The following is a 25,288-nucleotide window of genomic DNA, read 5'->3' on the forward strand; positions in this document are numbered from 1 at the left end:
CTCTAGAACTTGCTGTCTATGGGGGTCAGGGGTCATTTCTAGGCTGGTCACTTGGCAATAGTGGTTGATTTAAAGCATGTGGGGACAGAGCGGAGGGAGGGAGGGAGGGAGGGCAGTTGTGCAATATCTAAGTGAAACATAACAATTCACCAGGACTGTGAGACCCAGTTTTTGTTTTTGTTTTTTTCTGCATTTGTTTTTACCTCATGTCACTTTTGTCACAGTTATCACATTCTCTCTCTCTCTCTCTCTCTCGCTCTCGCTCTCTCTCTCTCTCTCTCTCTCGCTCTCTCTCTCTCTCTCGCTCCCTCTCTCTCTCTCTCTCTCTGCATCTGGAACAATCCACTGTCCAATTGTTCAGAGAGCTCACTAATCCAGCCTCAGATCTGAGTCGTGCACTGCGGCCTAATAGGATCTTAGTCTTAACCCTGATGACAATACCACCAGCTGTCGGGGAGCCCCCTGTTGGCCACCAGTGGTAATGTGTAGTGTGTGTTTGTGTGTGGGGGGGGGGGGATGAAAGACCAAGAGAGGGGGAGGTGACTGCCTGACTGACTGATAGATAGGGTGACAGTGTGATGCTTTTAGTCTGGTGGAATAACCAAGGACGCATGACAGAGCAGAAACTCCTGAAGTGCTTTACTTTTGGACAACTACCTCTTTCTTTTACCTTTTTGCTTTCTCCATCAACCAAATCCCATCGTATTCCCTCAGTTTTTTTCTTCTTTCTTGGTTGTTTCTTCTTGAACAATCCTTTTATTCTGCTTCTTTGGCCCTCATCCGTCCATCCTGCTTCACCTGCTGCTTCGTCAACCCTCTGATTCTCCCGGTGTGGCGGCAGCTGTTGGCTCTGCGCTGGTTTTGTATGGCTGAATAAGGGTAAAAGGGTTGGTTTTTCTCTGGGGGGAAAGGGGGGGGGGTTGCAAAGTTGCAGTCAGGACCAGGAGGAGCAGGAGGCAGTGGTGGAGGATGGCAGTGGCTCTGAAGGAAGTGTGGGGGCGAGTGAAGAATGTCTGCAAGCAGAACGGACTTCTCATCCTCTCTGTGCTGGCCGTGGTCATTGGCTGTCTGCTGGGCTTTTTCCTCAGAGGCAAGCAACTCTCTGAACAGGTCAGTGAGTAACATGACCCTCCAACCCTTCAACCTGCCCCCCCCCCCCACACACACACACACACACACACACTCACCTGCCCCTAACTTGACCCCTTCAAGTCTTCCTACACTAAGATGAATTCCCACACCACGGACCTCAATACAAAAGATAACCCAGTTAACCCTCCCGCTGCTTCGGCCTCTGTGCCCCAATTCATGTCCAACATCTCACACAGACTCACACGCACAGATAATCACTTCCTCCTCTGCGAGGCCAATGTATTGACTTGCGACCTCTAATTTAACCTTAAAGCCAGAGTTCAACGCCAAATGAATCACGAAACCATGTTTTTGCACTCAAAAAACTACACTCAGTACACGCAGTACTAACATTGAACAACACATCTATCGTGATATTAGAGGTCGACTAATAGAGGGTTTTCTATGGCTGTTGGCGATGCCGATCTTTGGAAATCACCTGTCCTCTGACTGGTGGCTGACATGTTTTCCCAATTTAATTTTTTTATTCCCATCTAGTAAAATGTTATTCTAACAAATAGGAATAAAACACTGCAGTGCACTTATGTACTTCCAGGACAAAAACGTCTGTTTGTCAGATTTGGACATCCAGATTTTCACAATCATAAATAACTGCAATTATACCCACAGGGATATAAGATGGGTTTTACATTTGCTCCTTCAGAGATGAAATCAAGACATGAGTGCTGAGTACGAAATATGACCCTTTAAATTCTATGACATATACATGTAACTAAATAATAACCAGAATGTGTGAATTTAACGTATGTACAGGGGGAAAAAAAGTGAATCAAAAATAGAAAACAGTTTAAAATATAATTTTCGCACAGTCCTGATAACAGCATAGTTCACAGTAGCAGGAAATCATTTTTGCACCCGCTATATTGCACATGGATTACTGCACCATGACGGTTGATGGTTATTGTCAGTCTGCTCAGAGAAATGAGACCAAAGATAATGTGATTGCTATTGCATGTATACGTGTGCACGCATGCTCCATATTTCCCGAGAGAATGAAAAAATATAATGCAAAACATCAGCACGGTTCGTCTGCTACAGCACACATGGACCTTTAAGAGCAAATGGAATATTAACTTCTGTCTTTTTAATCAATGCAGAAGTGTCTCGTCAGGATTGCTCATAGTCTCAGAAATGTACTGTATTCATGGAAATTAACTGCCACAGGGTAGATTAGAGATTAGTCGCTCGCAGTCACAAAGTTACCATTAGTCGTCACACTGGCTGAATCGAAAGTGGAATTAAATTCTTGTAATTCAGGAGTTAGACACTGCTGATAAATGTGGACCACCATTTTGCAGGCAGCTGTGTGATTACTTCCGAAAGCCTTTTTTGGTTTAAATTCATTTAAACTAACGTAAGAAAGAACAGACTGCTTTATTGACGGGTGCGCTAATCTTAAAAGTCCTAATTGCTGAAAAAGCAATTTTTTATTTTTATTTTAAATTCTTTAAAGAAGAAGAAGAAAAATATTTAGGGTTGACTGAGGCAGGAAGGAGAATTGTATGTAAGACGTTTAGCCGTTGCCAAATAATGTTTGTGCATGCATGTGTTGTTGAATTAATGTCTATTAATGTGTATAAGCACAATATCTCCCAGTGTAAACGGTACGGATATTGCTTTAATTAGGGCCCGAGCACTCACACAGCTCGTTTATTTTACTTTTGTACATAGCCTTCTCCTTTCAGTAAATGTGTCGTGTCTCGTGTTCTCTCTTGCACAAAAAACTTTGCTCTGAAGTCCAATTTTATGAAAAGGCGAGACACCACCCAGCGTGTCATCACTGGAACGCAGCATCAATGAGAAATCCAGCAAAGCGCATAATCGTCTGGGGCCTGCGACAACAGCTGATTATGCCAGCAACAACAATTTTATGACCTTTAAATTTATAATAAGTTACTGTGTGAACAGACTGGAATTTAACCATTAAACAAAAAAACAACTATGCCCAGTGCCACGAGCTCACTTCGGTTCAGTTCACTGTAGGGGGCCTTTAAAGTATTTTGAAACACCCCTGGTTACCAGTATAATAATAATCAGCAACTTGTTGCAGAAGAGTAAATTAAAAAAATAAATAAAAACGATGTATTACATATACATGACATACAAAGTCAACACTTTTGGTGGGTTAACACATTTTGAATATTAAGAACGTGGTGATTAACAGAGAGAAAAATCATATTTCTGTCTCTCCGTCACAAATATAAAACCTGTGACTGTCTGTGCTTGTTCTTGCTCCTGAGCAGATTGTTAGTTTGGTGCTTCTCAACTACACTCCAGAATAACCTGACTCTAAGAAGAAATAAATTGCCTGTGAAAACATTGTTTTTATCGAATATTCTACTCAGGGCTGTCAATAGAGCGACACTTCACATTTCCATGGTTACTGTTTTCTTCATTGAGTCTTTTGAGCAAAACAAGTGCACACAACCGGGTTCGCATGAATGACAGATAACAAAAGCTTTCATCTCGACAAGGACACACAATCAGTTCTGAAACATGGCGCTTTGAAACGCACATGGACGGCACCAGAAGGCCTGGTATCGACCTGTCACAAACGCCTCTGCTGAGAGACTTTGTCACCGTAAAAAGATTAATATAAATGTGTTAAAATGTAAAATGCACAATGAACAGAATGTACAAATGCAACTTTCCCCACGGTTTTGCAAAAAAGTAAAATGCTAATGTTTTTCTGGGAGCGCAATCTGAAATATCCATACACAGTGTGTCTTTACGTTGACCTGGGGGCCACTGAGTGTCTCATTTGGTCATTAGGGGGCCAAATGATCACATACTTTCAGAATAAAAGTGTTTGTTTAGATATGGAACAAATAGTTTACAATATAAATATATTTATGATACCAAAAAAAAAACATAAATAACTCATTATAAAGCGGCACGGGCCGTGAGACGTCTTAAAAAGAGATGGTGTATACTGTGTTCACTAAACTGCAAAACTCAGAAACAGCTGTCAGCAACTCTACTTTTCCCTTTTTACTCTTATTTTAAAAGTGAATGTTGTTTTATACTATTTCAGTGTACTTTTATTGTGGTTTGAGGTCTTATAGTGTCATGAGTGTGATTCATTCTATTGTCTTCTATTCTATTCTATTCTCTGTATTAGCTTTTCTGTATTGCAATTACAGCCTTTGTTTATTTACACTAAACCAGAAACTCGAACATGTTGATTGGAGATGTAACATGTCCTGTCACACAGGTGTGGTTTCCTGAACCGTTGTCCCAATTTTTAACACATTTTCATTTACGCCAAACTGGTCTCTATGACAGGTCTATAAGCAAAGCAGACACACACACACACACACACACACACCAAGAAGAAACACCCTGCACATCTGTGGAATTTACAAGGTAAAACAGAAGTAAACACAAGCTTCTTAAGGATCTTGTATGTGAACGTGTAACTTGGGAGGATGAATGTACAGCAGCTCACTGCAGAGAGATTATTATATCAATTTCCTGGTGCTTTGTATTCATGAGGTATAAACAGTGTTTTTCTCTTTCTGCTTGTAGGAGGTGAAGTACTTCCAGTTTCCTGGAGAGTTGCTGATGAGGATGTTGAAAATGTTGATTTTGCCACTTGTCGTCTCCAGGTGAGAACAATACAGCTTCACACACACACACGCACACACACACACACACACACACACCTACTGGAGTGGAAGAAATGTGTTCAAGACACACACATTAAATCACTCCATACATTTCAGAGGGTCCAGAATTCAGCCACTAAAACCCCACTTATTTCATCACATCACCCCCAGTTCTACAGCAGCTGAACAGAATACATTTCAAAATCATCCTGTGCACATTCAAGGCTTGTATTTGGAATATAAGCCTTGGAATATTTTGCTTTGAGTTATTCCTTTTTTTTTTTTCTTGGACGCTTCCTCCAACCCACATCATTGTGAGGTTTAAGAGATGTAAACATTAGCTGGCAAAGAAAGATCAAATCTCACCCTTCAGTCAAGGACAAATGTTTCTGCCGTATTGAAAGATAATAACAATAATAATAATATGGCTTTGAGGCAAATGCAAAAGAAACGAAGCAATGGATTCAAATTAAAGAAATAAAATAATCGTTTTACGTGTCATTTAAAAAAGAAGAGAAGGATGTTTTGGAGGACAGAAGCGTCAGGTCATAGAATTAGTTGTGTATGTGGATGAAAAGCAAAATCTAAACAAGACCACACCCAGTTACCTTGGAGGATTAAAGACGGGTGTTGCTTCTATATTGTTCTGGATGCACTCTTAGAAGAACGCAGGACGACAGATTCTCCAGTTTGACTATTTTAGGCCCAAAGCTTTTAGTTGCCTGCATGAGGTCAGTGATGTCAAACATGCAAAAGAACGCCCAAAACACACCATGCAAACGCACTGGTTACATGCCGGCTGCTTTGTGCAATAAGCTACTTACAATCTATGCAACAGCAAAGACTGGATGAGAAGTTAATCCTCCCTGCCTCTCACTGCAGTCTGTCTCTCTCCGTCTGTATCTCTGCTGGTGCGGACCGTGGCTCTCTCTTGGGTGTTTCATATTGGAGGCAAAGGCCGAAGGGCCACAGGATTATTATTTGTGTATTTATGTGTGTTCCTGTCCCTACCCCACCAACCCTTCAACGCCCCCCACCCCACAGAACAGCTGAAGATTCAAAACGTGAAGGCGAATGTGAGACAAAGACATGTTAATTACATCTAATCTGAAAGGGCGCATGCAGGCAGGCAGACTGCAACAACACTTCAATTCAGAACAAGGAAATATAGAAGCACTCAAGGCACAAGCATTCAACACTGTGACAATTGGCGTGAGCTGCAGGAGCGACGACTGAGCGTATAATACACCGTCTGTGATCTAGAAAATGCACTAGTTGAGGGAAAAGCTCGAGCTCAGTAGTTCACAAATGAGAGTTGTCGGAGCTGTAATCAGTGGTGTCATTTAAACAGCACCGCACCAGTATCCAGCTGGTTGGTACACCGTCCTGGTTCATGTGTTACCTGGTGTCTCTTTCAAGTGTCTCAGCACTGGGATGCACAGACTGGTTAGGGCTTCTCTCGGGGTAAATATCTGCCGCAGCCCTTCAGTATAGCCTGCCTGTTCCCTTCACTTCCCTCCCAAGGACCATCTGCGCCTGCAGAGAAAGCAGAAACCAGATTATCCCATGAATGTGTTAGCAGAATAAAGGGCCAGTCCACTAACTGCGTCCTTATGCGGTACACATCTTTTATTTCATTACAACAATGTTTTGAATGGAACAAAATTCCGTTTTTTGCTTTTCCTGGTTACTGACAGCATTCGTATTTTAATGAAGCCCTTGGACGCTTTTCATCAGTGCTTTTGTTGTGAGCTGAGGATCGAAGTGAATAGCACTTTAATAAGCAGCCTCTGCACAAGAGTGACTACAGGTTTAAACGGAATATTTACTTACAGTGACGGAACATTTCATTTCCATTTGTGGTGACACTCTAACCACATATGTTGACTGTAGACGCCAAGCATATGTGTAGAAAATAAGCAATGCATCGTGGAGTCGTATTGACTTGTGAGACGGGTGAGGATGCAGCACAGCACACAGGAGTGTGTCCTGTGTGTGGTTTAAAAGATTAAAGAAAGCACATACTGTATATCCCGGATGTGTGTCACAGATTCACATTTCCAAGATGACGCGTTTGGATTTGAGTGCACGTCACATGCTCGGGAAGTCATGGAAAGAAAAAAGAAAAAAAGTCCAACAACCACAAATGATTGTGAGTCATATTTCCTCCGCTTGGACATTGTGTTGCAGAGGTGTGTGAGTAATAGGCAGCCTGAGCTGCAGCAGTTACATGGTCTATCAGAGGGTCAGAATGTATCTTAAAATGACTGCTTCAAGGATGTCTCCGCTCAGCCCTCCTGTTTCCAAGCTTGTTCAGGAAACATAAGAAAGGACGTTGTCGAGTTGTTTGTCAGCTGACAAGGTGTCATTTCATACAGCCAGTTTATGGGGGCGGACTCATTCTTCTTCGTTTTTATTAAGCTTCTGCTTCAAATCAAACAAACCGCTTATGTTTTTGAAGTCATTGAAACACTTGTACAAAGCTACGTAAAGATATAAGATAAGACACATGCGTAGTATACTGAATTTTTTTTTTCGTATGTATATGACGTAGCAATAATTGTGCAGAAGCCACAAAAATAGACCGTTCTTCTTTTCTTTTTGTTCATAAAAGCGAACAAAGTGGACTTTGGACTGTGGAGTATTTCCAAAGTTCAATCCGCTTTTAAACATTTATTAGTACTTTTTGCTGAAGTGTGTTGATATAGTTGGTGAAAAGGTTTGTTTTCTCATTAGATTCTCTAGGTTGGGCTGAAAAAAGGATATAAGTCTGTATTGCACATTCTCATGGCCTCTGTATAAACTGTACGTATATCGGACATATAACGTAATGTATGCATTAGGCTGCGACAATGGTTCTCAAAGTGGATTCCAGGGACGTTACTCTATTTAAAAGTGATCACATGATTTTCTCCTTGGCAAGAACTGACCTACAAGTCCAGGAGAAAGGCTGAGTTTCTGCCTCCACCATAGATAGATAGATAGATAGATAGATAGATAGATAGATAGATAGATAGATAGATAGATAGATAGATAGATAGATAGAGACAGACAGACAGACAGACAGACAGAAGTGATTGCGCTGTCCATGCAATGTGTCTGTAGTGTCTGTGATATGGATTTATAATCACATGCTTGCTACATCACACTTTGGCTTTGTTACTGACTGGTGCCCTAATGGCCCACCATTATAGACATTAATGTGCATTACCATACATACAATACGGGATTCATACACCATCATTACATGAAATAACATATGTATGGGCATGATCTTTCATTTATGAGCCATTATTCACCACTTTAGGCACAGAAAGTCTGTCCTTCTTCTCCTTCTAATAATAATTACTATTTGTATTTACAGCAGGTAAATAAACCCTGATATGTTCCTTGTAGATCATCATCATTCCTGCAGCAGCAGGTTTACTTAATCAGTTACCTGACATCTTCTCTTTCTGTTCTATCAATGTGAGAAGCAGTTGTGGGGGGGGGGGGGGGTTGTGTGTGCACTCCATTTGACTGTTAGCAAACCACTTAACGCATGTAATCAGCACACACGTGTAGGGAGCTGCCTTGCCTATAAGAAGGATTAAACGGCTGCTATCAGCGGTTTGTTCCATTGATTCAGATCAGGGAGCACAGTAGGTGGAGAGCGTCGTCACTTATCAGAAATGGCTCGAGGACAGAGGACAGAAAACTGATCGTCAATTCTGATTTTTCTAATCAGCTTGTGTTCCTAGATCAGACAAATATCATCATCATCATCAGTTCATCATGTCATTTTTGCCTATATACAAATGCACTGTGCGTTGGTCTTTGACCTGCACTGGCAGCATGTGCTGTATGTGCTGAGCCGTGCGACACAGTGGAGGAGAGCGTCGTCCTCTAGAGCTCAGTGTCGCACACAATTTTCCACTGATGGCTGCCATTTACCCTGTGGGGGTTCAGTGTTTAGTAAAGGTAGTAAAGGTTCTATTTTATGTTACCTGCAGTACCTATACCAATTTATATGACTGTCAACCATCAAATCGGATTAGAAAATCGGTTGAACATTATGGCTTGTAATCTGAATGTAGCCCCAGAATAAAATAACTACTTTATTTACGAAGCATAGCATTCAAATCAAATTAAGGCAGGAGTGGGAAAGAAGTAAAAAAAAAAAAGAGAAGCAGAAAATCCATAATATCTAACTATTTATATATATTAAATGTCTGTTACGTTACATCAAACTATTGAGTCCAAGCCTATGAGCTCCACACAACTCTCTCTGTGTTTCTCAGTGTAACGGTGCATTAATTTGGTGTCACTCCCACAGTGTGATAATACATTTTATGCCTCAGATGACAGAGGTGAGGCACAACAGTTACATAGTGCCAGACATGCAGTTTGACTGTGGCTGAAAACACCAAAAAGCATCTATGAAAAGCTTTAGAGATTCTACTGCAAAGCCAAGACAAGAGACTAAATAACCAAACAACACATCAGGACAGGGCACACAATCGTTATCCTTGCATCTAAACTGCACGCGTAGTCTCGGACTGACTGAACATTTACATCACTGTGCTCATAAAGATGTAAAACACTGACCGGATTCTCTCGAACATGTGACAATAGGACAATCACAGAGGGGTGGAAACCTTGTGTCAGACGTTCCACAGGCGATAAAGAGGCAAATGACAGACACACATTCACGTAGTCAAGACAAATTACATTAGTTGACATGGAGAGAATCTTGTGAGCCCAGCACAAAAGAATGGAGAGCTTCACAACCATTTTTTTCTCTCTTCTACTCTCACCTTCCACACACCTCCCACAGCTTTGCTTTGCAGTGAATGCTGATGCAGTGAAAACAAACATCTCGACCAGGCAAACTGTTTGAACGCTTCCCATTCAGATTTAAATTGCACACTTGTGTCATGATTTACTTTTTTCTGTTAGAAAAGGAGGGCAACAAAATTGTAATTAAAACTGCAGTACATAACGTTTTTTTTTTTTAAAGATATTGTTGCCTTTATTAGACAGGTCAGCATGCATGAAAGGAGGGAGAGGGGGGGCGAGTAAGAGACGCCCAGCAAATGACCACAGGTGGAAGTGAATCCAGGTCACCGCAGGTGGCTTCAGCTCTACCATCTAAGCAATCCATGAAATAAGAACAACCAGTGCTGACAGCGACGTGAGACGAGACGGCTGCAAACAGGATAGAGTTTGACGGAAAACACAAAGCAGTGCCTATAAAATAATTCACTTGATAAGTCAATTCTTCTGCTCCAAGAACCCAGGCTTGTGCAGCCACACAGTGTGATGGGATAAATGCTCCTTGCTCCTGCGTCTCTGCTGCTGGTGTACACACACACACACTCCCTGAGTCAGGTCTGATAGAACGCCTTCACTGAGCCTGTTTGCAGATGAAGGACGATGTGATAGCAGAATATTAATTGAGTTCAAACTGAGCGCAATGCCACTGTCAGTTTGATGCAGGGCCCTCAGATCTCTTTTGCCTGAGGCCCCAAAGATTTTTGAATTGACTCACAAAGTCTCAATTTCTAATAAGATCTTTTGTCTGCATGCCTCTCTGACTCTTTGTCTCCCTTCCTGTGTCTGTGTCTGTCTCTGTTGGTCAGTTTGATGTCAGGTCTCGCTGCGCTGGACGCCAAGTGCTCCAGCCGCCTGGGCATCATGACCATCTCCTATTACCTCTGGACCACCTTTGTTGCCGTGGTCGTGGGCATCGTCATGGTGTACATCATTCACCCAGGAGGAGCGGCTCAGAAGGAGGACTCTGAGGAAAGCAAGAAGCCAATGACCAGCTCTGCTGATGCTTTACTGGATCTCATTCGGTAGGAGAATGTCAGCGGCACCCTGATGTACCTGAGTAATAAAACCAAGTGGTACACAGAAAATTAGCAGTGAAATGTCTCTATTTCAGTGACCTTTTCTGGCATTAACACAAGAGCCCTAAGAAGAATAGCTGTGCAAATGTGCATGTGTGTTATAATTTATGTCTCCCGTCCTGCACATGGTTCCATGCCTGAGGTCACACTGTAAAGCCTGTAGCCTCGTGTGCCAGTGGGTTATTGTGCTGAGCTAATTAGAGCTGCTGAAGGATGTAGGTGTTGTGTTTGAGGCATAGGTCAAAGGTGAACCTCGGTCAGTGCCACAGCGGGAAAACAGTGTGTCACTGTGACAGTTGGTCACAGGGATAAAGACAACAGACTTTAACGCCGAGTGCTGCTCAACATCTGACTCCACGTCGGAATATTTCCACTCATGACGACGGTTCCTTCTAAATATAAAGGAATTTTTTTTTTGGAAGGGTTTTTGTAAACGTTTTCATATTTCTTTCAGTCTGGTATAATACATTTGAGATTTTTAACAGAATCAGATCAGATAGTGGTGGAAAAAAAAGAAAATGCAATCAAATTGTACAAGAAGAAAAAAAGTAATAAACTCAAACTCGCCAAGCTCAGGAAACCACTCTGTACTGATCATGAGGCAATGGCAGAGTGTGTGTGTGTGCGTGTGCGTGTGTGTGCGTGTGTGTGCGTGTGTGTGACGGAGGACAGCTGTGCTTTGGATTTATCTCACAAAGCTTCTTTACAGCCTTCATCTATCATGCAGCCATACTGTAGTGGAACACACACACACACACAGGCTTGACTCTCTCCCCCTCTACGGCCGTAGGTTTTATTTCTGAGTGTGTGATAAGTATTCATAATGAGCACAGTATTTATGAATATATATATATGCATACTTGGATTTATTCGAAGGGTAAGAATAGTTCATTAGCCTGCTTTGTCATCGGCTGAACGGGATACTCTGTCTTTGACATATGTTTATTTTACGCCAGCGCACAGTTTACATACTGGAAAGTACAATATGCCCTTTAATCTCTCTGCATGTGCAATGTGCTGTCTGAATTTTGATTGTGTTCTGTGTTGATGTGAGATTTACTGTCAGCAAGCTCTGACCCTGACCCAGACGGACTGACGGACACTACAGTGTGTGTTGGTTAAAATGTAATCTACATATCAAATCATGGACATATAACACTACATGCGGACAGCATTATTTAGTCCTATCTAAAAAAGATTACAGTAAATAAATAGATTGCTCCATTTTATAAACAATTTGCCTCGACCAAAACAATTTCATCGACATCTGATGATTTAAAGGGATTATTGGTAAACATGGATGAATCCTTGTCCAAACATTTTAAATTAAACTGCGGCGTTCCACAAGGTTCAATTTTAGGTCCCATGCTTTTTTAATTGCTACATTTTACCACTCAGTAATGGAGGCATGGCATAAGTATCCAGAGTTATGCTGAGGACACTCAGCTTTACATTACTGTGTCCTTTTCAACTGCATTTTAGACATCAAACTATAGATTTACAGCTCAACCTACACAAAAACTATGGTTTTAGTTATTGGTCACGAGAGCCAGAGAGAGACATTAATGTGCATACATTTAGAGCATCAAGGTGACCCTAACCCATGTGGTGAGGGCAGCCTTTCATGACATTTAACTGAACTTCATTTAACAATGCAAAGCTTTTATTTTATTCTACAGATTCAAACATTCTTTTATCTTAGTCCACTTTACCTCATCAGCGTAACACATTTAATAATTTTTAATAATTAATAATAAAAAATGCTATATTATTCATCTTTTCATCTTAATTTTCCTAAATTTCTTATCTCTGGTGCCTGTTTAATTTCCGTTAATCTTGTATGATTTTGGGGGACCGTGATTTTTGATGAGCGATGATGAAAGGTGCTACAGTATATGAATGAATGAATTTAGATTGAGATTTTTATCAAATATCTTCCATTTGTTTCTTCTTGTATTTAAATAGTATTTGAAAAAAAATCTCATTGAGGCTTTTTGAATAAATGTTATACCTATATATATATATACAGTATATAAATACTGCCTGCTGTGCTTCCAGGCTGTATATTTTGAAGCATTGAAGCATGAATTGATATCAAATTCTGTCAAATGAATGACTGTGTTTCACAATGCTGAGCTCCATACATGTTCACACAGGCACATGGAGGACATGTGATCCAAAGATGAAATCCTTTTATAGAAAATGAAGAAGCCTCTTCAAACTAAACTCAAGCAAAAAACAAACAAGTCCAGTTGCCTACACCTAACTACAGAAGAACATGGAACAGAACCCTAACAGAGAAAGATGATACACTTAATTAGTGCACCTTTGTTTGGGTGAAATACGAGTGACTATGTTTCATTCTTACACAATCTGAGCTGTTTACAAGTGGAGAAAAACTAGGTCAATAGTGTAAAAACCATTAGGGAAAAGATGGGACGCACACGTTATGTAATTTGACAAAGACAAAACGGAGAATAGCATCTTATCTTTCAGGGATCTTCATCGGAGTTGTTAATATTTTTGCAAAATATTAAGAAGAAACTGAATGAAGCACTCCATCAAATACACAACATGCCACTTAAGGTGACCTAGTTTCTGCGACCATGAAGGACATTTTTAATATTCTTTTTTGCTATACTTCCATCCACTCAGTAAGTGAGTCTAATGCGTTTCTCGTCTTTCTGCTCCACAGCAACATGTTTCCCGCAAACCTGGTGCAAGCTACATTTCAACAGGTGAGCTGAAAAAATAAAGACACTGCACAGAGAAACCGGCAAAGACGTTCAACCTATTAAAAAGGCAACGATATTTGGAAACTGAGGTTGACATCTTCATCATCTTACCATAGTCTGCCTACAGCTTCATATGTAGCGTACATACATACCTGCACCTATATGAGTGGTATTAATGTTGAGGAAGGAAAATGTATGCTAAGATTGTTTTAGAATTTAGAACATGTTGACAATAATGTAAGCATGCTTGCTCTATTTACTATACTTTTTATCACTAGTAAATACAACATAAACAACTGAGATTGTAATGTGATTCTTCCAATTAAATATTATCACCTCTGAGCTCATAGGTGTCATCATTAGAGTTTGACACATTTGTTTTGCTGCTGTTGTTGTGTTGTTGTTTTTTATTGTCGATGTTGATTCAATGACCTGATGTTTGTTTCTTTTCTCTTTTTTTTTTTTTAGTACCGAACGCAGAGAGTCCCCGAACTCATCCCCAAACCAACGTTAGCTCAGCTCCTGGATGAGACCACCACGCGTAGGCTCTACATCTACGGCATCCAGGACGACAATGGCACGGACGTGCAGAACTTCTCACTGGACCTTACACCGCCGCCTGATGTCATCATGAAAACATCACCGGGCACCAGCGAAGGCATGAATGTGCTGGGGATTGTGATTTTCTCCGCAACAATGGGTAAGTGGTTGAGATGGAGGTGACACACGTCTGCACAGAATCGCCTATAAAACACATATGTGTAGATATGGGCACATGTGGGCCGATGTGTAATTGTCTGGTTTAAGTCTTGGCACATTGTGTTACACTCCCATGAGAAAGGCAAACAACACAAATATATTCTCCACGGGAGTTGACATTATTGTAGATTTACATCTGCATTCATCACAGAAAATCTGCAATGTTTTATTCATGCCTGCATGAATAAAACATTGCAGATTATACTCCCTACATGTTGTTTATGTTGTTTATGTTTTTTCCTATTGTATCCAATCTGATTATACTTTATTTTAATCATATATTTCGATTTCTTTCACTTACTCTTCGAGGACACTTTTGACGGCCTTGCAATGCACGAACATTCATGAAAACTGCAATCTGACTGAAGTTTTAGGGCGATCCGATGAATTTTGCAGGAAGTATAGTTTACACCCAGACAGATGCCACCCTCATCTCCCTTTAAACTTTATGCAGGTTACCATGGCAACCCTTGTAGAAGCCAAAGGTGTCATTTTAGTGTCTATTGGTCCACAACAATAACCCATAAAGCTAGTCATTGGGCCACCTACTGGCAACAGGAAGCACACCTCAAGTAACAAACGTTGTTTAATTTATATGAAGCTTTCAGGGTGAGGTCTACATTTGCTATACGTACTCTGACATAAGAAATTATTGGTGGCCTTTCTCTAGTTTGTTTTTGTTTTTCAATCCAGGAATAATGTTGGGAAGAATGGGGCCCAATGGGAGCGCTTTGGTCAACTTCTGCCAGAGTTTGAATGAAGCAGTGTTGAAGATTGTTGCCATTGTCATCTGGTAAGTGTTGTATCATGGCAGTAAATTTCAAAATTCAAGTGGGAAGCTCTCATTTTTAGTCCAGCTGCTTGGCTCTTTGGACAGCATCAGTTGTCAGATGGTCTGTCAGATGTTCCACCGCCTCTGTCCCATAGACATAGAATAATTTGGATCATCCTGAATGTTTTTAAAGGAACCCCACATAACTACTTATATATGCTGGTTAATACTTCGATGATGCTTTGAATTTAGTGCCACCATACAACAACCACTGAATGGATTACAAAGATATTACAATTTTAAATGTAAACAACACGTATGTATAGATTAAAACCATTGTCAAATGAGTTCACACAATGTTGATAAAGCCTATATTCCTCAGTCAAGAGGAGATTAGATCTTGACGTCAGATCCCCGCCACCCTCATCTAGAGGATAAAGCAGTAGAAAATGAATGGATGAATGAATGAATGAATGAATGAATGAATGTTCTCCTTCAGTCAAATTGTACTTTGGTGACCCAAAGTGAACATCATCAGGAAAACCTTTGCATCATGTAAACTTTGCTGGACTTAAACACAGCGCCACAGAGCTGTAACCCCATTGAGTAATCAGTCATTTATTGAAGGCTTTTCTTTTCTTACTGCTGACACGACGAGTGGTGTGTGAATAGTAAGGACTCTTCTGTCCCTCACAGGTATTTCCCCTTCGGCATCGTGTTCCTGGTTGCTGGGAAGATCCTGGAGATGGACGACCCTTCGGCCATGGGGAAGAAGCTGGGCTTTTATGCCATCACAGTGGTAATGGGCTTGGTGTTGCACGGCCTGTTCATCCTCCCAGCCATGTACTTCTTCATCACTAAGAAGAGTCCCATTGTTTATATCAGAGGCATTCTCCAGGCCCTGCTCATCTCATTGGCCACTTCCTCCAGGTAAAGTGAAGCTTCTGATTTTTGACTTTTGGGTAGTAGTAGTAATAGTGATAATAATAAATGTTTTGTGACTGTTTTCAGTCATGTATATTCCACCTCAAGGTTGTAATTTGCATTTTAAAGAATAGTCCTGAAGAAACCCAGGGGTGGCTCTTGTCTCTGAAGGTGTGTTAACATTATGTATTGCTGCTGCAGCTCTGCCACGCTGCCTATCACCTTCAAGTGCCTCCTCGAGAACAACCACATCGACAGACGCATCATCCGCTTTGTGCTGCCTGTGGGGGCCACGATCAACATGGACGGCACTGCGCTCTATGAGGCCGTGGCGGCCATTTTCATTGCCCAAGTGAATAATTATGAGCTTGACTTTGGGCAGATCATCACGATCAGGTAAGACTCTCGAATGGATGTCAGCAGGAAACGGAGGTTAAAAAATGCATGGCATTCTCCTGAGTCAAAATAAATAAATAAAATGTTATTGATTGTATAGGAGGATTTTACTGAAATGTAATAAAGGGCAGGGTTTAAAGAGACATCCCATAAACTTCAGAGACATCATGTCCAGTTAGCCACATGGTGTAATGTTCATCTTGTTAAAGCAGAGCTTTAGTGATGCTGAAGATTTTCTGCAGGAGTAGATGCTATTGGAAGTTTCCAGAGGGCTGCAGTGTGGGAAATGCAGTGCAATACTTAGCGGGATGGACCTTTTCTTGAGTTCTTCAAGTACACGTCTAAACTTCGTTTGTTGAACAATTTCCTGTAATTTCCAATACCCTATTACAGACCATACATTAATCATTTTAAAGTGCTATTAAAATGTCTTATTATTTGGATGAGAATATGCACTGTAAGTAAAGCTAAATGTAATTTAATTCTACTCTTCTATGAATAACTTCATTGAGTCTCTAGTTGCCTGGCAACTAGGCACTAGGTTTTAATTCTTTATTAAATCTTTATTCCTGATATTTCTGATTTGGGTTTTCTTACTAGCAAATTTGAGAACAACTCGTCCCAGTGTGAGACAATATGAGCAAATTTCATCCGGGTCAAAAATGGCAGCGGCACACTTGTGGTGTGCCACATGTGAATTTATCTAACATCACACGTTTAGTTTAATTCTGAATTAATACAAAACTATTATGGGATTTACTCAATACACATATATGTAAATGTCACACAGATTACACCTCATATGAGCTTCTTAGTCTGATCTGATTTATGCTAAATCTGGTCTGGAAGCCCCAGGAACACAGACAGAAACACAGACAGACTGATAGACCAACAAAAACACAAACAGCCCCCGTCGCACTAACACAACTACACTACAACTCTCAGCCACAGGTGAAACAAGCACTCCCAGGTCAAGAAAAAAAAACATGTTCCTCCTGATTTGATTTACTACTGTGATAACATTGAGTAGACCTCTCCTTGTGGCTGCAGTCTGTGCACATTCCATCGTAATCCCTTTGGCGGTAAGACCCATATGACCTGCATTACTCATCTCCCTTGTCACGCAGAATTATAATAATTTTTCCTCTCTGCATCCTGTTCCCGCGCTGTTTGGCCGATGACCATGGAGCTGCTCCATCTGCATGCTCAACCTACTTCCATCCTCATCCTTATCTGCCGTTCCTACGAGCTGAAGGTTGTCGGCCTTCACACTGTTTGAGGCAACATTTGTTTCATGGGCTGCGAGGAAACAATGATGTACCATGTAGATAAATCACTAAAAACATGAATAATAATGATAGAACAGGGGTGCTATTGTGGCTCAGGTGGTAGCAAGTTGGCCTTTGTTGTGTAAGTTGTCGGTTATACCTGAAATCACGTTGTTCAGAGAGAACATCCAGAAGAAAGAATGAAAATACAAGAACATGCTCAGCTAAAAAGTAGTTCTTGAGTTTCTTATTAAAGAGTCTAAATTTAAAGTGAGTGTGGGCAGCCTGTGTCAGACAGTGACGCACTGCAAGAAGGTTGGTGGTTGTTAGTCTCTATATGTTGGCCCTGCGATGGACTGACGACTTGTCCAGGGTGCACCCGCCTTCTGGTGTCAGCTGGGATTGGCACCAGCAGCCCCGCGACCCTCATGTGGAGGATAAAGCCGCAGACAATGAATGCATTAGCATTAGACTGTCAACTGTGAAAGAGGACTTTCACATACAGTGCCTAGATACATGAAAGAAGCCAGGGTCCGTCGATACCAAGCCAGCAAAACCCTGGAGTCAATTTATTAACACATTAAACTGAGAAAAACCATCCAAAGAAAGACCATGTTTCTCTCACAGCAGATTTGCTGCTCGATGCATGTGTAAAAAAAAAAGAAAAAAAGAAGCCATGTCAGGGTGCATCCTCTCCTGGACAAAGACCAGTTTGACCTACTTCAAAGTTAAAATATTGGAAGGGCCCAGAAAACAGGTGCGTTGCAACGGACCGCATCGCCTTCCACTCGTTTGTGCACACAGCTCCTTTGAAAAGAATGCATTTGTGTGTCCAAAAGATGCTGCGTGTGAACAATTAGTTCATTAGTCTGTTGTGTAACAGGCTACATTCGACAAAAATAAAACAGCCTAACTTTAAAGACTTTTTTAGCTCATATGTTCAAAATCTGGGACCTGGGAATTCAAAGAGTGGTGTTCACTTGTGTGTCATTTACAGCTGTAGACAACCTTGACAGGCACGAAGACCAAGAAATTAATTGTGTCACATACGTGTGTCAGGTATCCTCCTCGAACATATAGGTCAACACTGTCAAGGCATTCAGCTCATCGTCACCACCCACCACTTAAAGGACTACAGTATCTCTGAGTCACCAAATTATAGAAAGAAAATTGGGATGAAAAATTTGTGGAACCTGAAGGCTGTTCATATGCTTTTGTGAAATCTTATAGTGCAAGTTATATTCAATTTATAGAGAAGTACAAGTGTAAGTAGCATGTACTAATGGAAGCACCTTCAGAAAGGTCCTTTAATGGGAATTGACTTCTCAATTTTGTTTTTTTAATCATTAAATTCTACCCCTTTCATATTTAATCCACAGATATAAGAAGACAAAACAAGATCAGATGAGACTTGTTGTCTTATTGTCTGTTTGCACAGCCACACGAGACAGACATAAGACAAACTCAGACACAGGACAACGCAGCCATAAAAATTAACTCCATAAAATACATTAATACATTCAACTTCCTCAGCGGCCTAACCGGTCCTTCCCAGGGGATTTTTTTTGGTTAAGAGTTGAGATGGAGTAAGGAGGGGATTTGACCTTTTTTTGACCTTCATCCTGTTTATTATAAGAAAAATAATAGCACTCTGCTCTTCTGTGTGTGTTCTCCCAGCATCACTGCCACTGCAGCCAGTATTGGTGCAGCAGGAATCCCACAGGCTGGACTTGTAACCATGGTGATCGTGCTGACCTCTGTGGGTCTGCCTACTGATGACATCACTCTCATCATTGCTGTTGACTGGGCTTTGTAAGTAAGGATTAGTCCTTCCACCATGAACAGGTCAACTCAATCAAATCACACTGGAGGATGTGTATGTGTATGTAGCAGTAAGGTTTAGTTGATAACTCTAACCTGGATGTTACATGCATTCAGCTAAATGCACCTAGGTTTCCTCTGATTCAACTCTGTTACCCAAAGGGTTATAAAAAAAATCTGTCTCTTTTCATTTTATCCCTGGTCCCCATCTTGTGTACGCTATATTTATGTATCTGGAAATCTATATTGTAAGCTTATATGTTGTGTAACCCTTAATCATTAATAGCTCAAATGACTCATTTTGATTGTCTAGGGATCGATTCAGGACCATGGTCAATGTAATGGGTGACGCTCTGGCCACAGGCATCATGGCTCACATCTGCAGAAAAGACTTTGTCAAAGAGGGCGAGCAGGTGAGAGCATCAAAGAGCAAATGAATGGATTCTGATTTGGCAAAAACTTCTTCCTTTCTCATTTCTTGCTACGCCAAGGCTGCCCCACACTGCCGCTGATGGCAAAGCTTTGCTGTCACCACCCAGCCTTCGCCGTTCTAGATCAGTCTCAAACAGGCTTTTTATTCAGCCAGTGTGTTAACATGCATGTTAAAAAATACAACTAAGACAATAATTTGGTTTTCTCAATGTCTGTCAGTTAGTCTGACTATTTTCAAGCTAGTCTTAGTCGGACTAACATACCCAGAAAATGTGATTCGTAGTCTGATTAGTCCTGCATGTATACGCTTAGTCGGACTGGAGTCTGACCCGGAAGCTCTCCCAGAAAGGTCAACAGGAAACAGTTTCAATACACACAAGCTTATAGAGAGATACAGCACCACCTACGGAGGCGGAGTCAAACGCACACGGCCAATAAATTGATTTTCTTCTCCACATGTATGCTCATACTCGGCAAGTTGTCCAATTGTCTGTCTTAAGTCAAGCTACAGCCACAGCTCGATAACACTATGCATGAGTGTTTAGCTTGAGGTCATTTATGTTCAGAGGTTTTCCTGTTTTTCACTTCCTGTTTGGTTTTTGGAGTGTTGCTGACTGAATTGTTTTTAAAACAATTATTCACAAATACTATAATACTTATGGGTAATATATTTAATTTAGGCCAATAAAAATCCTGTGTGAATTGAAAAGCTGACTTTCTCTTCTTCTTCTTCTTCCTCATCGACCAGGTGCCACTGATCTGCGAGACCAAACCCATGATAAGCATCCAGCAGATGATGACCTACCAGAACCAAAAGAACGGCTGCTACCAGCCGCCTCCACCGGGCAGCAAACCCGACCACCTCTCCCCGGATGTGGCTCGCCTGATGCAGCTGGAGGAGGGGATTCGGCCGACGGGGAAGAAAAAGCACGCTCACTCCTCTCATCATAAGAGGGATCACAGGGATAAGGACCACTGTTCAGTTGACATGAATGGGCTGGAGACTAATGTATAAAAGATGCTGTCCTCCTAATAAGTTAATGGCACATCCAGAGCCACAGAAGCCGCAGGAGCGAAAGAGAAACTGGAGAATTGATGTGATCAGGTTCACATGTTTTATCGGAGAGCTGCCAAGAATGAGTGAATACAGTGACCCACATTTGATTGTGTATGTTATGAGTGTACATATTTGTCGGAAGTGTGCTGCTCTGGTTGGCCAACATTTTAAACCAGGGATCTAATCCTGATGGTTCCTGAGGTTTCACATCTTCTTGGAAACTGCGAGTCTCTCAGAGGAGAGAAAAAGGAAAGCACATTAGTCAAAAACAGATGTACTAAAAGGAACATTTCCCTTTGTGGACTACATATATATATATACATATACATATACATATATATATATATATATATATATATATATTGATATATTATCTTTTTTTATTGGTTTTATTTTTGTCCTCAAAATCAATCTTTGCCTGCTTGGAATATTTTTTTCCAGTAGATTCTCTGACTCAAAGAAGCACACAACAGACACAAAAAGGCAAGAAGCAATAAAAGTGAACTGTGAACATGTATTTAGGCAAGCATATGGAACAGTTTGGTTTATATTTAAGACACAACTGGCTAAATCTTGGGGGGGAAAAAATGGCATTCTTTACAATTTCCCCAGTTTTCTCTCAGCAACAACTTTCCCTCACACTCGTCTTCACTGCCTTGCTGTCCTGAATCCAAGTGGGTACTGCAGTACTGTATGGTCATTGCCACAATGAAGGTAAAAATGATGCTCAATATCATAATAAAAATGAAGATGAGTGTTTGTACTTGTGTTGAAGTCATGTCGAGTCGTCTCTGCAGCCCATTGAATTCCCTCTTTGCCTTAAACAACCAAAGCAGAAACACGTGGGACCAGAGCGTTAATACTGCTGTAGACACTCAACACTAACAGGTTGATACTCTGAACTCTGTCCATATGTATGTGATATAAGCTGTTCAAGTGTGTATTTCAAATGTTTAAAAAAAAATCCTGTATTTGTATCAAGAAACATTAGCTTGTAGTCTAAAATTTATATTTAAGAAGAAAAATCATGTACCAGCACTGTAAATTAAGAAAACTCAGAGAAATGAAAAACATATCAAAACATACAAATGCCGTTCGGTTTGTGTTATTTGTGAAGTTGTATTGGGAGATATGGGAGGAGAAGAATCAAAGTGTTAAAACATGCAATGCACAAGTGCAAGTATTTAAAGGCATGACATTATTATTTTAAGACATCAAATGACCATAATGTGCCATCAGAGACTATAAAAACATGTTAATGCTTTCATTTGTGAGTCGCAAAACATGTTAAATTTTGGTTTGTGTTTTGGTCCGTTTGCACCACCCAACAACACTGCTCCAAGCACGTCAGCAGACAAGATACCTACCATGCATCAGAAAGTTACCAGACCTAAAAAGCCTCCCTACCCCTCTCAAAAACGGCTCAACCATGGGAGAAGTAGGGGGAAAAAACGAAAGATCTGCAGTGGAGATGTTAAAATACAGCCGGCTATAAAAGGAGAGGGTGTTCATGACAGACGTGTGGATCATTTTCTCCGTAGCAGGGAAGCAAAACAGCCAAGACTCGCTGACAGTCTCGCTCACTCATACACACACTGGCGGTGGATACTTAACATAAATAATGTTTTCACAGTCTGTTATTGTCTCCTCGTCACCTCCTCTCATCATGTGATAATTCTCCACTGTGGCTGTGAAGCACACACCTGCTCTCTCACGCTCCGCTTGTTGCCAACACCTTACTTATTTGCTCAAATTATCCCAAATAGATTTGTTGTTGATGAAAGGAAAACAGACGTGCCAACGTGCCAATGGTTTGCAAGTGGCAATCCCACTCCTGCAGGGAAGCTGCTGTACATATCTTTTCATAAAGTACATTTATTTGTGTTTCTATGTTGCACACGATTTACTAGATACTTTTTTTAAATAAACACTATTGGTGAGATAGTGGGGCCAAACGGTTAGTGTAGTGGTTAGCACTGGTTGGAACAAGGTCCCTTTAACATGGTGTCCCTGTGTGTGTGGGTTTTCTCCGGGTTCTCTGTGATGGACTGGTGACCTGTCCAAGTGTGTGACCCCACCTTTCGCCCTATGTCAGCTGGGATTAGCACCAGTGTCCCCCATGGAGGATAAAGCAGTAGAAGATGAATGGATGGACAGTGAAATTAAACATTACAGACACACACAAGACAATCACATGGGTAAAGAACAGTGTTGGGACCTGACATGTTGTGAGTGGTTAGTGGGGATGAGGTTATTGTAATGGGTCTTAAGATTGTTCGATATAAACATACAATACAAGAATATCATGTATTTGAATGTGCGTGCATTCTTACAGCAGTTACAATAAGAATACAACAATTCTGTTAAATAAATGCTGTTATATCCAGTAAGTGCATTTAATATGGGGGAAGAAAATGGCCTGAAACAGATACTATACAGAATATAAATCTTGATTGCACGAGACGTCATTTCATTTGTTACTCTGCTGAAACCAGGGGCCACACGGTGGTGTAGTGGTTAGCACTCTCGCCTTGCAGCGATTGGAACAAGGGCCTTTCTGCATGGAGTTTGCATGTTCTCCCCGTGTGTGCGTGGGTTCTCCGGCTTCCTCCCACAGTCCAAAAACATGCAATGTGGGGATAGGTAAATTGGACACTCTAAATTGACCATAGGAGTGAGTGTGAGAGTGAATGGTTGTTTGTCTCTATCTGTGTGTGGCCCTGCGATGGACTGGCGAACTCTCCAGGGTGTACCCCGCCTATCGCCCGATGTAGCTGAGATTGGCACAGCATCCCCCGCGACCCTCTGGCAGAGGATAAAGCGGTAGATGATGACTGACTCTGCTGAAACCAAATGGCTTAGACATGAAGCACCAGGAACAATCTTGAAACAAGATTGGGTCATAAATGTCACACCGTCGCCAAGACAACCCTCCAGAGAAAATGACAGTACAACAGCCACCTTCCCTGTCCAAATGATCAGAAGAAAGACATTTATTGCAGGCACATACATCTGAATTAAGTACATTTTAATTTAATTAAACTGGGTATGGTTATGTTGAGTGAAAGTATACCTTGTCTGTTACTTCCAACATTATGTTTCTCCTTTATGGACACAGAGATTGTGTCCTTTATGTGGGAAATAGCTCAATGGTGGAGGAATCTTTCATTGAGTGCTTTAAATCCCATTATCTCAAGGCACTTTGCAGAATAAGATTGATTGACTCTACTTTTATAGAGGGAGTGCATGGAACAAAAGAAAATAAATAAGTTGGAAAAAGATACAGTGCATAGAGATTGACATTAAAACAGAAATAATGTCACCATTTACATAATTTAAAAAGTTACACAATTGTTGCTGTACTGGTTTTTCTTAAATTCACTCATCGATGACTTTATTCCATTCCGAATGGGCCTATATTTCACTTGTGTGCGTATCAGTCTATTTCAAAACCAAAGCATTTGCAAGCAATCATACCATCATATGTCTACACTAACAGTGAAAACTGAAGTCAATTTATGGAACGGGTCTTTTCAGAATAGAAAACTTTACGTTGAGTCAGGGTTGCTTCTTTGAGCGGAGGCGGAGATTCTTAGGGTGACATGAGGAGAACCAGGCTGAAAATCCACAGCTAACTCCACTCCACTTCACCTCACGCCACCTCATAGTCCTGCACTTGTTATAGTTTATCTGCTAAAGACTCATTAGCTCACTGCTAATGGCCAGTGTGAAGGCCAGGAGTCATGCAGCCTGTGCGGCCACTGTATATTGCCATTTGGCCAGCTGGCCACAGGATATGAGGAGTTGGCCAGATCGGAGCAATTAGGAGGACAAGCTGTGCGAGAGTGTGTGTGTTTGTGTGTGTGTACTCAAAGTCATTATCTCACACTAACATGAGATTTTGGCAGGGCCCCTTATTGTTTATTATAAAATAATGTGAATGTTCTGCTACCACACTCTTGTTTAATGCTTTTACAGTTACAAGTTGCACAGACTACTGTTTTGATGCTATAGTATATTGTTGAGATATGAGGTAGGTGTACAATATGCACTGATGTTATTACACAAATGAAGTTCCTTTTAGTTACAGTACATTTAGTTTTGCGGCAATTAATAAAGGGCCATGATAGGATGGAAGAGCATTCTATGGAGCATTTAATCATATGGAATGGCCTGAACAAAATAATTGGATTGTGATGCATCAATCCAACTGCCATCTGCAGGTGCCAACAACAGGTGTTGAGAGTGAACATCGGTGCTGCGTTTGAAAGTAGGCGACAACTGAAAGCCCAGAAATGGCTGCTAAGTGGTGGCTCTAAAGAAAAAGGGCTTGGACTTTTGAATTCAAAATGTTTTTTCAATTTAAATTAGATATACAGTATATAGTGTGTAGTATCTTGCGCATCATGGATTGTGTCAAAGCAAAGCAACAGAGAGAAAAATAGAGGGAGAATCAGTTGGGATCAAACTTTC

At 41.0% G+C, this 25,288-nt stretch overlaps 1 protein-coding gene across 1 annotated transcript; it reads left to right on the plus strand.

Moving 5' to 3' along the window:
• The first annotated feature begins 574 nt into the window (after positions 1–574).
• On the plus strand, positions 575–21,110 carry slc1a7a (solute carrier family 1 member 7a). Its single transcript, XM_058651096.1, has 11 exons — positions 575–1,110; positions 4,681–4,760; positions 10,382–10,597; positions 13,347–13,389; positions 13,855–14,086; positions 14,839–14,938; positions 15,614–15,847; positions 16,043–16,237; positions 19,183–19,317; positions 19,640–19,739; positions 20,507–21,110. The coding sequence occupies exons 1-11, from the start codon at positions 970–972 to the stop codon at positions 20,771–20,773; spliced, it is 1,743 nt and encodes a 580-aa protein (XP_058507079.1). The 5' UTR covers positions 575–969; the 3' UTR covers positions 20,774–21,110.
• Positions 21,111–25,288: the final 4,178 nt, after the last annotated feature.

The sequence above is a fragment of the Solea solea genome, chromosome 1 (genome assembly GCF_958295425.1).
Source record: "Solea solea chromosome 1, fSolSol10.1, whole genome shotgun sequence".
NCBI lineage: Eukaryota > Metazoa > Chordata > Actinopteri > Pleuronectiformes > Soleidae > Solea > Solea solea.